This window comes from Sinocyclocheilus grahami, unplaced genomic scaffold (genome assembly GCF_001515645.1).
Source record: "Sinocyclocheilus grahami isolate Dianchi unplaced genomic scaffold, SAMN03320097.WGS_v1.1 scaffold692.1, whole genome shotgun sequence".
NCBI classification, from domain to species: domain Eukaryota; kingdom Metazoa; phylum Chordata; class Actinopteri; order Cypriniformes; family Cyprinidae; genus Sinocyclocheilus; species Sinocyclocheilus grahami.
In genome coordinates this window covers 806163-822361 of record NW_015505871.1, presented here as the reverse complement: position 1 = coordinate 822361, position 16199 = coordinate 806163, and the positions used below count along the sequence as shown (strand labels likewise).

General features: G+C 39.0%; 1 protein-coding gene across 1 annotated transcript in view; it reads left to right on the top strand.

Annotated features, from left to right (window-relative positions):
• The window catches only part of LOC107559574 (gamma-aminobutyric acid receptor subunit beta-2-like), a 43845-nt gene extending 30896 nt beyond the window's left edge, over positions 1-12949 (top strand). Inside the window, exons 7-9 of the mRNA XM_016243457.1 lie at positions 8829-9076; positions 9429-9569; positions 11265-12949. Of these exons, the coding sequence (XP_016098943.1) occupies positions 8829-9076; positions 9429-9569; positions 11265-11609 (734 nt within the window). The 3' untranslated portion in view covers positions 11610-12949. The remainder of the gene's footprint in view (positions 1-8828; positions 9077-9428; positions 9570-11264) is intronic.
• Positions 12950-16199: the final 3250 nt, after the last annotated feature.

The window sequence follows — 16199 nt, the reverse complement described above, 5'->3', positions numbered from 1 at the left end:
ATATGTGTGTATATATAACATATATAATTAGTTTATTTATTTTAACTACTATATATAACAACTAAAAATTTACAAACAAAATTACTAATACATTTAAAAAAAAAAAAATCTAAAAATAAAAACAGATAAAAAATATTAATAAAAACTATAGTAGTATCTAAATGATACTAAAATAACACTGCTGCATGATCAAATTAACATCATTTTTATTTATTTATGTTTTTTACACATAAACAACCTTATTCCATTTTTTTGTTGATTGCATTTGTCCATCGCAACCTTCAAACCTGTTACCTAAAATACTGTAGCGAGAAAAAAACAAACATGAAATAAATATTTATCATTCATTTTTGGGAAATACAACAAAAACTTTTGGTCCCACCTATTGAGTGATGTAATTTAGAGATGTCAACTGAGTGATATTTACAACCCTGTTACCCATGTTTGTGTCATTTTTAGTTTGTTTTGTTCATGTTTAATGGTATAAGTTTTACCTATTTATTTCTAAAATGTTTTAAACTGTATTTAGACATGTCCCACATATTGGTTACAGGGTTGAAAACAAATCTAACCTCACATTAAATTAATAGAAAACTAATTTATTATAATATTTAATAATATACAAACTGTAAATGGACCTCCTGAGGATGATGATCACCACTTATTTTCACAGACCAAAAAAGTGATCATTTTTTAAACCCTTTCAGGCCCTGTTTTGTTCTCTCGTTGTTTAAAGCCCTTTAAAGCTTAGTTGCAGAAGGAAGTAAAACACAAAGCTAGTTTTAATGCAGAGCTGATTTTCTGCGGCTGCTCCTCTGTTGTCCTCATATGCATGGAGATGCACTCAGATGTGAGTTTGTTGTAACGCACGTGTGTTTGGGATCCTCCAGATGGCTCCACCACAGATGATATCAGTTTTACTGGCGAGGGGGAGACGGAGCCGTCACGGGGGTGGAGAGGATCGAGCTGCCTCAGTTCTCCATCGTGGACTACAAACTCATCTCCAAGAACGTGGTTTTCTCCACAGGTTGAGTTTATTCTCTTTTGTGCGTGTTGTACAGTTGGGACCATGAGTCAGATCTGTTCAGAAGTATAGTTTGATCTCGGGGTGGGTGGAAGGACCAGAATATTATATCACCGTATGAGCCGTTTTATCACGATAACTGTATGATTTAAAGGTGACATATCATGAAAATCTGACTTTTCCAGGTGTTAAGTTCTATAATCAGGTCCACGGTGCATCTACCAACCAAGGAAACGTGAAAAAGATTAACCCAGTAACTTTGTTTTGGGAAGCCTTTTTCTGCAAGCGTCTGAGAAAACCAGCGCGTATGATTTCGCTCGCTTGGTGACGTCACAAAGGGATCTCATTATAATATTACCGCCCCTTAATCTGTAAGTTTCCATCCACAGCGCAGTCATTGTGTTTTCTCAAGTGACAACGGTGTACTACTTCTAATGCCATGGAGAAAGTTTGAGCAGAACATGCTAACTGTTCTGTGTTTGGCTGCACAGACGAGCACAGAACACTGTTTAGAGTCCCAGCCTCAGAGACGAGAGAGCAGTTGATTTATTTACTGTATATTGCTGCTGCCACACAGATCTAACATAAACATGTGATTTATTTCCCAGCTGCTTACCTTCACAGACATAACCCAGTGTTTTTTTGTAACTCGTGTGTTTTTAACGTAAACTTGTGTGTGAAAGAGAGCTTAGTTTAGTCCTCACATGCTGTGACAGCCGCTTTCTGTGCGTGTGCTTCGGATGTGTGCACTCAGAAAACCTTTTATCAGAATTTTTAATTCTAAACGCATGATTTCAGAGCGATAAACATGATAATCAGAACCAAAACAGATGTTTTTAGCAGGTCCGAGCTGTAAGCAGCTCTATTCTGGAAAAGGGGGCGGGGAGCAGCAGCTCATTTGCATTTAAAGAGACAGGCCCAAAAAACAGCGTGTTTCTGCTTCCACTCAAAATAGGCATTTTCAAAATGATATAATAAATGATATGTGGACACATTCTGGGGACACCAGTGACTTATATTACATATTGTAAAAAGGGGCATAATATGTCTCCTTTATTGAAAAAAAATTTTTTTTACAATGAAAAGGGTATTATAGTTTTTTTGAAACTTGAAGTACAAAAACCAAAAGATATGATTATTCAAGACTTTCGTTACAAGCAAAAACAAAACTAATATGTAATGGATGGGTCTCACCCTGAATTCTTTTATCAGTGCTTACAAAATGTAATCCGTTACTGATTCCAAATAACATGACTGAAATTGTAGTTAGTAACGTAATCCATCACATTACACATTTTAGGAAGACTACTTCTTGATTACTTTTAGATTACTTTTGATCTAACTCGTGTATCACATTGATTTAAATAGATTAATCTTGTACCATATAAAATAAAAATACAAAGAGAAAGAAAATATATTCCATTTGTTGATATTAACAACAGAAAGTGCATTAAAGGGGTTCACGAATTTAGGCTAAGAAAGGTTAATTAATTAAATCATAAAACTGTAAAATGAAAATAAATAATTTTAAAATAACATCAGTCAAAATAAAACACTAAGAAAACACTTCTTTAAACGGAACTGATTTCTGTAAATCCAGTGGTCAAATGCTGTGTGGCCTCTCAATTTTCTGTCCCGGACTAAAATGCATGTCTAGGCTGTTTTAACTGAAAGAAACTTGCACTGATTTATCTTAAAATATGCCAGTGCCACTGTTTCGTCTCAAGATGCACATCAGTAATGTTATTTTCTTAGGCACGTTTATAAAAAAATACTTTAATTGAACCTAATCCTGGTTTAAGCTTTTGCATGAATAATATGTAATCATGTAATCTATAAAAAGTAACTGTAATCTGATTACAAGTATTCTAAAATATAATATCATCTAATTACAAGTACTTAATTTTTGGAATCTGATTACATATTCCAGATTACATGTTATCAGTTACTACCCAGCACTGATTTTTATGAACTACATTCAAAGCCTTCAAGTGCAACAGCGATTATACACACATCTGTGAGCACACAGAAGACCGATATACGGCGATAAGCCTGGTATGAGCCCTACACTTTATCCACAAAATCATCACAAGCTGAAATGCTGTGGTGCAGACGTTATTGCAGACATAAATAGTTACAGTGTTCTTTTGCTAAACCTTGAAGCAATGTATGCGATGAGTAAGCATGTGAGTAAGTGCACATAATTTGTGTTTTTCTCCAGCCTTATTATCATCACTGGTCTGCCTTTCAGGAACAGATAAAGTCATGAAGTCTGGCTGTCTGACTCTACCCACACTCTCAGACACGACGCTTATTATTGTGACCTGTTCTGCCACCAGATATATATTTGAGGTGGCCTGTGTGTTTACTAGAGATGGACCAATGCATTGAATGATCAAATTAAAATGATCAGCAATCTGCAATACAAGACAAAGACTGATGCTAAACAACAGTTTATTGATAATCAATTAGGTACTCTACCGTTCAAAAGTTTGGGGTCAGTCCAGTTTTTTTTTATTGCATTAAATTGATTAAAGGATGCATTAAATTGATAAAAAGTGAAGACATTTATTACTTTACAAATTATTTCTAGATCAAAAAATTTAGTTATTTTAAATATTCTACTTTTCAAAGAAACCTGAAAAAATTATGTATCACAAAAATATTAAGCAACACGTTCTCCAGCCTTATTATCATCACTGGTCTGCCTTTCAGGAACAGATAAAGTCATGAAGTCTGGCTGTCTGACTCTACCCACACTCTCAGACACGACGCTTATTATTGTGACCTGTTCTGCCACCAGATATATATTTGAGGTGGCCTGTGTGTTTACTAGAGATGGACCAATGCATTGAATGATCAAATTAAAATGATCAGCAATCTGCAATACAAGACAAAGACTGATGCTAAACAACAGTTTATTGATAATCAATTAGGTACACTACCGTTCAAAAGTTTGGGGTCAGTCCAGTTTTTTTTTATTGCATTAAATTGATTAAAGGATGCATTAAATTGATAAAAAGTGAAGACATTTATTACTTTACAAATTATTTCTATATAAAAAAATTTAGTTATTTTAAATATTCTACTTTTCAAAGAAACCTGAAAAAATTATGTATCACAAAAATATTAAGCAACACGACTGTTTTAACCAAATTGCAGAGAATAAGTGGTGATACACATTCATTTTGCAGGTGTAAGAGTTTCAACAGGATATAACGGGTTATATCTTATAATGCTGGCTCATTGCATTTGCTGAAACGTGATTATATCCCTCAGGTGTCATCATGTTCATAAGACATCACAAGTTTCTAAGTTGGAAGTCCAATAGTCTCGCTTAGCCAGACTTTTAATTGAGGCCATAGGGTTTGGGATCTGTAGCCAGTTGGCCAAGGACAGCCCACTTTAGTAGGAAGAGGCGGTCTGACTGACATGTAAAGCGACCAATAACAGTTCATTTGTTCAACGTCAGCAACAACACCAAAAGAGGCTTTGTGCTGGCGCAAGCTGTTAGTAAATCGGTCACACTACACTTTTCGTTCCACTGACTTCCATGCATCTGCATGTGAGTGTGGGAGAGCGGTTTAAGTTTGGTGAACTCTGACCCGCGAATTCGTATCAAACCACTGTTGCAGAAAGTTTGCATCCTCAATGTCTAGTGTGACTGCGACTTAAGACTGGTTTGAGCTGGTTTAAGATGGGCATGTGCTGGTTATAAGCTGGTTTGAGCTGGTTTAAGATGGGTATGTGCTGGTTATAAGCTGGTTATGAGCTGGTTTAAGCTGGCCATGTGCTGGTTATAAACTGGTTTAAACTGGGCATGTGCTGGTTATAAGCTGGTTTGAGGTTCCTTTGCTCCACATTCCAAAGATGACGTATAGAGAAACAAGAAATCAGCACTACGATTAGCTTTGCAGGTGTTCAGAGTCTCCTGCCAACCAAATTGCAGAGAATAAGTGGTGATACACATTCATTTTGCAGGTGTAAGAGTTTCAACAGGATATAACGGGTTATATCTTATAATGCTGGCTCATTGCATTTGCTGAAACGTGATTATATCCCTCAGGTGTCATCATGTTCATAAGACATCACAAGTTTCTAAGTTGGAAGTCCAATAGTCTCGCTTAGCCAGACTTTTAATTGAGGCCATAGGGTTTGGGATCTGTAGCCAGTTGGCCAAGGACAGCCCACTTTAGTAGGAAGAGGCGGTCTGACTGACATGTAAAGCGACCAATAACAGTTCATTTGTTCAACGTCAGCAACAACACCAAAAGAGGCTTTGTGCTGGCGCAAGCTGTTAGTAAATCGGTCACACTACACTTTTCGTTCCACTGACTTCCATGCATCTGCATGTGAGTGTGGGAGAGCGGTTTAAGTTTGGTGAACTCTGACCCGCGAATTCGTATCAAACCACTGTTGCAGAAAGTTTGCATCCTCAATGTCTAGTGTGACTGCGACTTAAGACTGGTTTGAGCTGGTTTAAGATGGGCATGTGCTGGTTATAAGCTGGTTTGAGCTGGTTTAAGATGGGTATGTGCTGGTTATAAGCTGGTTATGAGCTGGTTTAAGCTGGACATGTGCTGGTTATAAGCTGGTTTGAGCTGGTTTAAGATGGGTATGTGCTGGTTATAAGCTGGTTATGAGCTGGTTTAAGCTGGACATGTGCTGGTTATAAGCTGGTTTGAGCTGGGCATGTGCTGTTATAAACTGGTTATGAGCTGGTTTAAGCTGGACATGTGCTGGTTATAAGCTGGTTTGAGCTGGGCATGTGCTGGTTATAAGCTGGTTTGAGCTGGGCATGTGCTGGTTATAAGCTGGTTTGAGCTGGGCATGTGCTGGTTATAAGCTGGTTTGAGCTGGGCATGTGCTGTTATAAACTGGTTATGAGCTGGTTTAAGCTGGGCATGTGCTGGTTATAAGCTGGTTTGAGCTGGTTTAAGCTGGGCATGTTTATAAGTTGGTTATGAGCTGGTTTAAGATGGGCATGTGCTGGTCATGAGTTGGTTTAAGCTGGGCATGTGCTGGTTATAAGCTGGTTTGAGCTGGGCATGTGCTGGTTATAAACTGGGAATATGCTGGTTTAAGCTGGACATGTGCTGGTTATAAACTGGTTTAAGCTGGGCATGTGCTGGTTTTAAACTGGTTTGAGCGGGTTTAAGCTGGGCATGTGCTGTTATAAGCTGGTTATGAGCTGGTTTAAGCTGGGCATGTGCTGGTTATAAATTGGTTATGAGCTGCTTTAAACTGGGCATGAGCTGGTTTAAGCTGGGCATGTGCTGGTTATGAGCTGGTTTAAGCTGGGCATGTGCTGGTCCTAAGCAACTAGCTCTTTTTCAGGACCAGCTCATAACCAGTTTATAACCAGTTCAGGGCCAGCCTAAACCAGCTCAAACCAGCTGCCATGCTTCAAAACATACCGAACCAGCATATGCTGGATTTTTCAACAGGGTCTACTGCAGTTTTCTATGTAGGATCAACAGAAGATGTTGATTCAGGAACATGTCTTGGCAAAATCAAGGTGATCTTACAAAATCTGTTCCCCACGAAAATAATTGCTCAGAGGTTGCTCTTTCATTGCTCAAGAGATGCGGTCCATTGCTCAGATGTTTCTCCTAATATTTGTCGCAGAAGACTGTAGAGAAATGTTTGAATGCATTTGTGTGGTTGTGCTTTCCTTTGGGCAGTACCTGCATGTGCTCCAAAAGACGAGGCTCAAATTGCAAATTAAATTGTATGATGCTTGGACTCAAGTGGGTCTTAAATCTGCCTCACTCCAGTGAGGGCATGTGCTGGTCCTAAGCAACTAGCTCTTTTTCAGGACCAGCTCATAACCAGTTTATAACCAGTTCAGGGCCAGCCTAAACCAGCTCAAACCAGCTGCCATGCTTCAAAACATACCGAACCAGCATATGCTGGATTTTTCAACAGGGTCTACTGCAGTTTTCTATGTAGGATCAACAGAAGATGTTGATTCAGGAACATGTCTTGGCAAAATCAAGGTGATCTTACAAAATCTGTTCCCCACGAAAATAATTGCTCAGAGGTTGCTCTTTCATTGCTCAAGAGATGCGGTCCATTGCTCAGATGTTTCTCCTAATATTTGTCGCAGAAGACTGTAGAGAAATGTTTGAATGCATTTGTGTGGTTGTGCTTTCCTTTGGGCAGTACCTGCATGTGTTCCAAAAGAGGAGGCTCAAATTGCAAATGAAATTGTATATGATGCTTGGACTCAAGTGGGTCTTAAATCTGCCTCACTCCAGTGAAGAGTGCTCAGCTCCAAACTCTATTAGGAGTGCTCTGTAGCCTCTGCTGATCTGCATTGATATATTACTGCTGATTAAGCTGACAAACTTTCCTCCGGTCGCTCTTTACTGATGTGTTTTATGTCCAGGGCTATGTTCCTGCCATTATGACAAAATGGCTTCTTGTGACGCTGATACTTCGGGGGGAGACGGCGGAGAATAGATCACTGATGATAGGGAGCTGGGCCTTTTGTGTTTGGGTGAACTTGTCAGAATGAATCTGTCTGCAGTGAGGGGCATGTGACAAAGAAACACATGTCTCAACCTTGCTGTATTGTTTAAACAGAAATGCAGCAGCTCTATTACAGACTTGATGTCTCGTTTTCTCTACATGGCTTCAAAATGATCGCTTGAGCTTTCTACACTGAACATGTTTGAAATGCATGAGTGAATTTAACTGAACAGAGATGATGATGAACAAATTAAACATTTGGGAATATGGGAGAAATCCTGATGAATTGTTCTTTGACTAATTTGGCAGATGGTTAGAGGTGAGCGTACAGGCAAAGATCCATCAACAAACTAGACATTTTATAATATACACGCACCGTTCAAAAGATTTTTATGATGCAATTGAAAATAAATCAATACTTTTATGTACTAAGGATGCATGCAATTGAACAAAAGTGACAGTAAATGCATTTACTGTATAATATTTCAAATTCTCTTTAAAATAAATTATTTTCTTTTGAACTTTCAAAGGAATCCTGAAAAATGTATCATTGTTTCCACAAGAATATTAAGCAGCACAATTATTATATACTAATAATAATAAATCAATATATTGATTTCAGAAGGATCATGTCACACTGAAGACTGGAGTAACGATGCTGAAAATTCAGCAATTAATTGCATTTTAAAATATATGAAAATAGAAAGCAGTTATTTTAAATTGTAATAATATTTCACAATATTACTGATTTTACTTAATTTTTTATCAAATAAATGCAGCCTTGGTGAGCAAAAGAAGTCTCTCCTTCACTGCTTGTTTTGTGAATATCTTCAGTCTGGTTGCTTAATAATAGCCTCAACAAGCTGTACATTTTAAGGTACGACTCATGTGATGAGAACTTTGTGAGGTGAGTTGCGTGAGAGCGAACAAACCTAAACCTAAACTTGAGTATTAACTTCCGTCATGCAACTCATCTCACAGCGTTCCTGCTACACTACTGCTCCCCGAAATGGTGCTTTTCTCCAAATCCATAACCCTAAGTAGGATATGAATAGCACATCTCTAGGTATATCTCAATGCTAGCGCTGTAGCTCGCAGCACATCTTTTCGATTCGCATTTGCATTAGTGCATTGTGTTCAAGTTGATTGTTGTCAGAGTTTTCATCCTGGTTTCGAGTTAGAAGATGACACATGAATAACCTCTGTAATTGCTTCATTGGCAGCTCCTACTCAGTGCTTGCTGGATAATTACGTCTCACTTCTCTTGTTAAATAAAGCTGCATTTGACTTGAGCTGCACTTAATTATGCCTGAACGCTTTCTTTGAACTCCAGGTATCACCACCGTGCTGACCATGACCACCATTAATACTCACTTGCGAGAGACCCTTCCCAAGATTCCCTATGTGAAAGCCATAGACATGTACCTGATGTGCTGCTTTGTCTTTGTGTTCCTGGCGCTGCTGGAGTACGCCTTCGTCAATTACATCTTCTTCGGGAGAGGCCCTCAGCGGCAGAAGAAGGCGGCGGAAAAAGCCGCCACGGCCAACAATGAGAAACTCAGGCCCGACCCCAACAAGGTACTGCCGAGATTTCCACACACACACCTCACTCGTTTGTTGACAAAGGCCTCTGCTCAGTAGGTGGTCGGTTCTCTGAGGTAATATGTTGTGTGCTTTCAGGGTCAGATTGTTAAAACACCGGATGCATAGCTGTATTTTTTCCACTGGCATAAGCTTGTTCACCAACCGCGACCTAATGGGCTTTTACCCTCAGAAACATGTGATGAAATATCCGGGAGATCGGCGCAGACTTTTGTTAGCTGTAAATAACAGACTCACGGCTGGCGGAGCCTCTAGGGCTTTCCTTCTAATCTCATTGAAAGAGTTGTGTCTCGACCTCTGTAACAGTGCTGATTTTGTATGCTTGCAGTGGTTGGTGGGAAGTGTAGTTCAGAGAGACGATGCTCTCTATGCCAGAATGAAACAGAGGGAAATTGACGGGTATGACTCGATGTGGGATCCGATCTTTGCCGAGGATGCAGCATTAGGACTAGGCGATCAAAGACTTAAGGTACTGAATATTTGACCCTAAGTAAAAAAAAATGCAATGGCTCTGCATTGATAACCAACCCAAGCTCTTTCTGTGACTTTCTTTTCTATGACTTTCTGTTGTTGTTCCTTTAGAGTAATGATGGTAGCCATCATCATTTCCACCATTATGTTGCCCTGCCCTTTTTTCAGTTACCGTTTGCACCCGAGGCTTTTTCCCAGACACTCATTCTGGGAGTTTGATCGCCGAGCGTAGCATTTTGTGCAGTGGATGCTTATTAGCTTAAAGACCCGTTCACAGCACGGATGATAACTATAACACGTTTTAATAGTCATTCTAATTCTATGAGAATATAAAGGGTAGCCCACACTGCAACTATAACGATAACAACACAGAAGAAAAGTGTTGAGGGTGATGCATTACAAGTTACATAATCAGATTACTTTTTTCAAGTAACTAGTAAAGTAACTTTTTCAAGATATATTTTCAAAATACCTGAGCACTTCAATCGACTTGAAGCTTATTAATTTCACTTTTGGTGTGAAAGGGCCCTTACAGTTGCCAAAAATATAACTTTTGGATTTTTTGTTATTAAAAAAAACTAATAATCAAGCTGACAAAAAGTAACGCAAAAGTAACCTAATGCATTACTTTCCATAAACGCAATTCGTTACTTTTTTAATGGAGTAACTCAATATCGTAATGCATTACTTTTAAAAGTAACTTTCCCCAACACTGCAGAAGAAAGATATTGAATATAAACATTGAAAGCCAATCAGAAATGCAGATAAATGCATATGATATATTTTGAAAATTGGTAAAATTAAACTTCTGTTACCAAATATTTAGCCTACTGAATGTTCAAAACAGATCTATTGACAAGGTGAACAACACGACGGGGAACTGATTAGGTATTAGTTTTGATAAAATCTCAAATTATATGAATATATATACTGATAAATCGCTGCATCACTAGTTACAGTAGCTTTGTTACAGTAACATTAACAGTTAGCAAACCGCATTAGCAATGTTTACATCGCAAAGGCAGCTTTTGCAGGATAATTTTGATGATTAGTGAGCAGCTTAAGATGTAATAATGCTTAAAATGAACACTTGTAAAATGTAAAAGTAAAAAAGTATAGGGTTATCGTGGAAAGTGAAAGCGGCCTTTCCTTACCTCCATCTCTGCAACCTGACTCCTCACTGTTGATCTAGACTTTTGCCTTCGTATTTTTATTTGCATTTATTTGGCTGATTTATACGCAGACAGAATTTTAACCATACCATGGTTGAAATTCGGACATAATCCTGGATATTATTGCCTGCTGAAAAGCTTTACTCCACAGCTTACCATGAGTGCAGTGTAACTATAGCTGACAATTCATTTACTATGGTTGTACTGCATTCATCATGGGTTTAAAGGGACAGGCCACTTCTTTTCAACATCTGGTTCATGAAATCCATCATTGTGCATCATTTCAACATATGCAAAAACAGCATTACCCTGCGGTCTGTGATTCAAAGAGAAGATGTTCAGTAAGAAAAAGGCGGCTTCCAGTTACATCCAAAAAGAGTTTTGAAAATATCTTACCCACAGATCTCAGAAAAAATGCTGGTTTTGCAAATATAATGTAAAGAGGGCTCTTCAATAATGCACCATTTGATGACGGTGATTCTTAACTAGACCTGATTCCACAATGTTACTTCTCTCTCCAGATGACCCCCGATGATATCCGGCTGACCACGGTTGAGATGAAGAATGAAATGGGTCCGTCTGATCTTTCCCGGGGTCTGGGTGACCCGCGTAGCACCATGCTAGCCTACGACAGCTCCACCCTTCAGTACCGTCGAGCGGCCATGGCTCGGCAAAACTACGGCCACAGCGCGCTGGAGCGCCACGCCACCCAGAAGAAAAGCCGGCTCAGGAGACGGGCTTCCCAGCTCAAGGTCAACATCCCGGACCTGTCTGACGTCAACTCCATCGACAAGTGGTCAAGGATGATCTTCCCCACCGTGTTTTCCTTCTTCAACATAGTTTACTGGCTTTACTACGTGCATTAAAAGCATCCGCAGAGCAGAACGGACCAAAAAAGAAAACAAAGAAGAGTAAAAAAGAGAATAAAACAATACACCTTTTGCTGATTTATTTCAAATATATAGCGTAAAGACTGAGGAAAGACAGTCAAAGTTAAAAAAAATCAGGATGGACTCTTTTGTTTTTCGTTCTAAAGACATTGAGGAAACACATCGGCGGCGGAACCGGAGAAAAAACACGCAGTACAGGGCTTGCTCCAGAGTTTCAGTATACCACTTATATTTGTCATATGTAGATTACTCTGTGGATCAAATATTTATGCTTGTCTTTGCATATATTTTAAGGATTTGTTTTTTGGGTTAGTCGTAGCCAACTGCATCCGAGAAAGCTTTACAAAAGGAGTCGGTCTTGAAAGTCTATTTTCCTAGAGTTAAGCTGTATATCAGATATCTTTTAAAAGCATGCTTTGGTTTGTTTTCTTTAAATCATGCAGAGAGCCGGAGCACAATGCATTTTCAGTTGACACTTTAAAGGTTCTTCTGTTCTTTCAAATGAGTTTGCAGGATGCAATGCAAAGACGCTGTCAGGAAGCCATACAGGGTATTTTCACAACAGGTCCTTTTACTATTGCTTTTGGTTTTTTGATGTTGGGCCAACAAGGAAACTCAGCCCTATTAAAACAACAGTTTTATCTGATGCAGGGGAAATACGAACAGGCTGGGCCACGTCGAAGGACACATGGACCATTACCCTGGTGGTTGGACTGTGTCAGCAGTACCTAGGCCGTGTAAATGCTAGACAGTCCTCATCTCTACACTGTATGAACTTTGTGTGGTGAGCCGCTGAGGGAGAAACGGCTGTTTAACATCTCTCAAGTGTCTCGCGACACGCAGGGGTATTGGATGAGGCCAGTTAGCCTCAACGGAGAAAGACGCAATATATCTGTAAACCATTAACACTATCGATAGATATAAGTTGAAAACTAGTAGCTGATATTACATCATGGTTAAAAAAAAAAAGAAACTTTGATTCAGTAGTTATAATATCAGATGTTAATGTTATGGTTCATTATTTAAACGTATTTTTTGGTGTATTAGATTTCTTAATGTCGAAGACTTTGGTTGATGAAAAAAATCTTGCTTCTTAAAAATTGGGGCGAAGGATCTGAATCTTTTTCAAAGGCCTCAAAGCGCACCAGTTGAACTTAAGCAAGAAACCGATCATTGCTACTCTGAAATTTATGGTAACTATCACTTCAGTTTACTAACAAGGATCTGGATCATACAATCAAGGCATCTGTCAGGCAATTTTGTATAAAATCCTGTAAATTATAATGATATTTCATAATGACCTGTACATATATATATTGTGTAATGATTGTCAACAATAATGAAAATGTATCTAAATTAAATTATTAAAGTTTAATGAAGCTTATATCTCTTAAACCATTACCTTATAGATTTTTCCTTACAGTTTTTCGGTGGCTTCAGTCAGAAAGGATTGAGTTGAAATAGTTTACTCAGGCCCGTAACCATAGACATTGAGGGGGACAATCGATACCAATAATTAGAAATGGCCAAATTGATCCCCCAATGTTGTAAATTCTTGCATTGATCTGCTGCCACGCCATTACGCTGCACTTTGTTTGTTATTATAATGACTAACAGGTTTAAAAGTTAAATTTTAGCCTGGTCTGACAGCGCTCGTCACTGATAGAGATGGCAAGGGTTGCCAGGTTTTCACAACAAAACCCGCCCAATTGGGGGGTTAAAATACACCCTGATAGCTCCCGTACATCTGCAAAACGTATTTTTTAGAGTGTTTGCTCATCTGCAATACGTCTATAGGACGTTTCCTGTCAGATGTCAAATAGACGTTTAGAAGATGTCTTTAAGATGTTTATGATTTAGGATGAATGTAAAACTGACATCTTAAAGACGTCTATCAGATATTTGTGCACAGCAGATGCTTTCCAGATGAAGCGATCTTTAACAGACATCTTGCAGATGTACCTGTGCAATCTGGTCATGTTTTTTGGCGGGGTTCCCCTGGTAAAATGCGCATTTCAGGGGCTAGTAAATATCACGTTATTGGGGTCACTTCAACCTGCGGACATGAAAACCTACCCGCGGCAACAGTGTTGAAGTAGCCCAATTCCACGGACCTGGCAACACTGGAGATGGCCAATCAAATCAATGTAGGCGGGATTTACTGTTTACAGAAGTAGAGCGCGAATTTCAGAGCAGTGTTGCCAAGTTTTCCCGTGGAATTGGGCTACTTTTATATTTTTGTCGCGGGTTGTTGTTTAAAGGGGTTATATGATGCTGCTAAAAAGAACATTATTTTGTGTATTTAGTATAATGAAATGTGTTTATGCTGTTTAAGGTTAAAAAAACATATTATTTTCCACATACTGTACATTATTGTTTCTCCTCTATGCCCCGCCTTTCTGAAATGCGTAGATTTTTACAAAGCTCATCGGTCTGAAAAAGCGAGGTGTGCTGTGATTGGCCAGCTATCCAGTGCGTTGTGATTGGCTGAATACCTCAAGCGTGTGACGGAAATGTTACGCCCCCACCATACTGTGATGCCCTGTCCGGCCGGAGCGACGAGACAAAAACAATAAAACCCATTATAAACTAGGCTTTTGTTGCATCCAGTGGGGACATAATTACGGATTATAATGACTTGTACTGTCTTTTTACGCGTTGCGTTGCATCGCGCAGCGTAAACATAAAACCATGTTTGCAAACTACAAGCGCTACTCTACACTGCTCAAAAAACTCGCTTTAAATATATTAAATATAAAAACTCTTTAAATATAAAAAACATACTTACAGTCTTTGAGTCAGAACAGCCGGATCAGCTCCAGGCATGACGAAGCGGATATCATCCTCTTTTGGAAGACCAAACAAAGTAGTTTCGCTTTCACAACCAATCACACAGCGCATTCACAACATGGCGACAGCAACAATACTACAGCGAGAATAAAAGTTACGCCTTCTTTCTTTGTGTGAACACTTGGGCGGCGTTATGCAAATATTCCCACATAGTGATGTAGACATGTGGGGGCGTGTTAGAACGAGCCGTTTTAGGTAGGTGTGGCTGACTCTTAACTTTTATAAAGAATATCTCTTTGGATTTGAAACTTTAGTCTTTGCAACTTTACAGATCTTCTTTATGCACCAAGAGCTTGTGACACTCCAAAGAGAAAGGAACAATTGAAATCGCATCATATGACCCTTTTAAGTCCGTGGGTTGTAGCGAACCATCTCGCCTCGTCAGAACGCGACTTTGACTGAGGAGGACCCCCGGAACGCGATTATGGAGCCATTTAAATAGCCAATTTCCCCTGGAACGCGATTGGGCTAATTTAGGCCGTGATTAGGCAAGTTTTGAGACCTGGCAACCCTGCGTCAGTTTTCACGTTGAAAGAGAGCTAGGTAAGGTGGAAGTAGCGAAACATGCAATATTCGACAACTGTTTTACTATAAAAATTGTTAAACGACCGATAGTAATATCCAGGGATGCAAAATACTCGACTTTTTTGCCTCAAATACGGCCATTTTGAATTGAAAGTGTGGTATTATTTACGTGACTCGTGTGATTCTTGAATGTGACGACACATGCAAGGTTCTGCGTTTTCGTCATATTATTTGGAAATGTTCAAGACATGGTTATGGTCTAGTGTTTACTGCTAACTAGTTTACTAATACTGCACAGTAAATACTGTATACTGCCTACTACTTTTCAAAACAATGCAACGTTAAACATTTCAAAGCAGTACTATGCTTTATTGTTGTCACATGACCTCTTCACATTGGTGTTATTTGGTGTTAACATTAGGTTTTTTTCTTTCTTATTTAAAAAATTTTTTTTTTTATCATACCATTTTTTTGGCCATATTCCAAGTCTTCTGAAGTCACACAGAATAGCCTTGCTCTCCTTGGCGAGATGCTAGGATCACAATTGTAATTATTTCTGGTTCATTTATCGCACTTGTAATGGAAAGTCAAGCTTTGCATTATGGGATACATTATTCTGTGCATCGTGCTCTGTTGTACACATTTTGGCTGATGTAGGAGGTCATGGTCATTCTATGCATCCCAGAACGTGTTGTGCACATTATGCATGCTATATAAATCAGAAATATTATGGTAGCGCCCTATTCTGAACATATCCACCGGCTCATTAGATTAACCAGAAGAACAATATTGAATTTGTTCTCTGTCATGTTGTGCGTTTAATCCCATTGTAGGCCAGTTGGGACGTGTACATGATTATGATGCTCACAGTTCATTATCTCTTGTTTGTTTGAAATATGGATTCTGCTAACACAGCACAAGGCTAATATCTTTAAGGTTCCCTGGAAAATGATGAGCACTTTAATAAGTTTGGAAGATTTTCAATAGCCCTTCAACGTGCGTATTACGCTTAAATTACCATAAATCCACGTGAGCTCCATGCAGTGGAGAGAAGATTAAGACGTGTTATTGTCGCAGGTGATTGAGAGACGGGGTGAGATGGGTGTGTGGGCTTGAGGAGCGATTGGAGTGGGGTGTTGTGCCCGCTTTATGACTGACTGGGTGCCAGAATGCATAATGGACGAAAAGGCA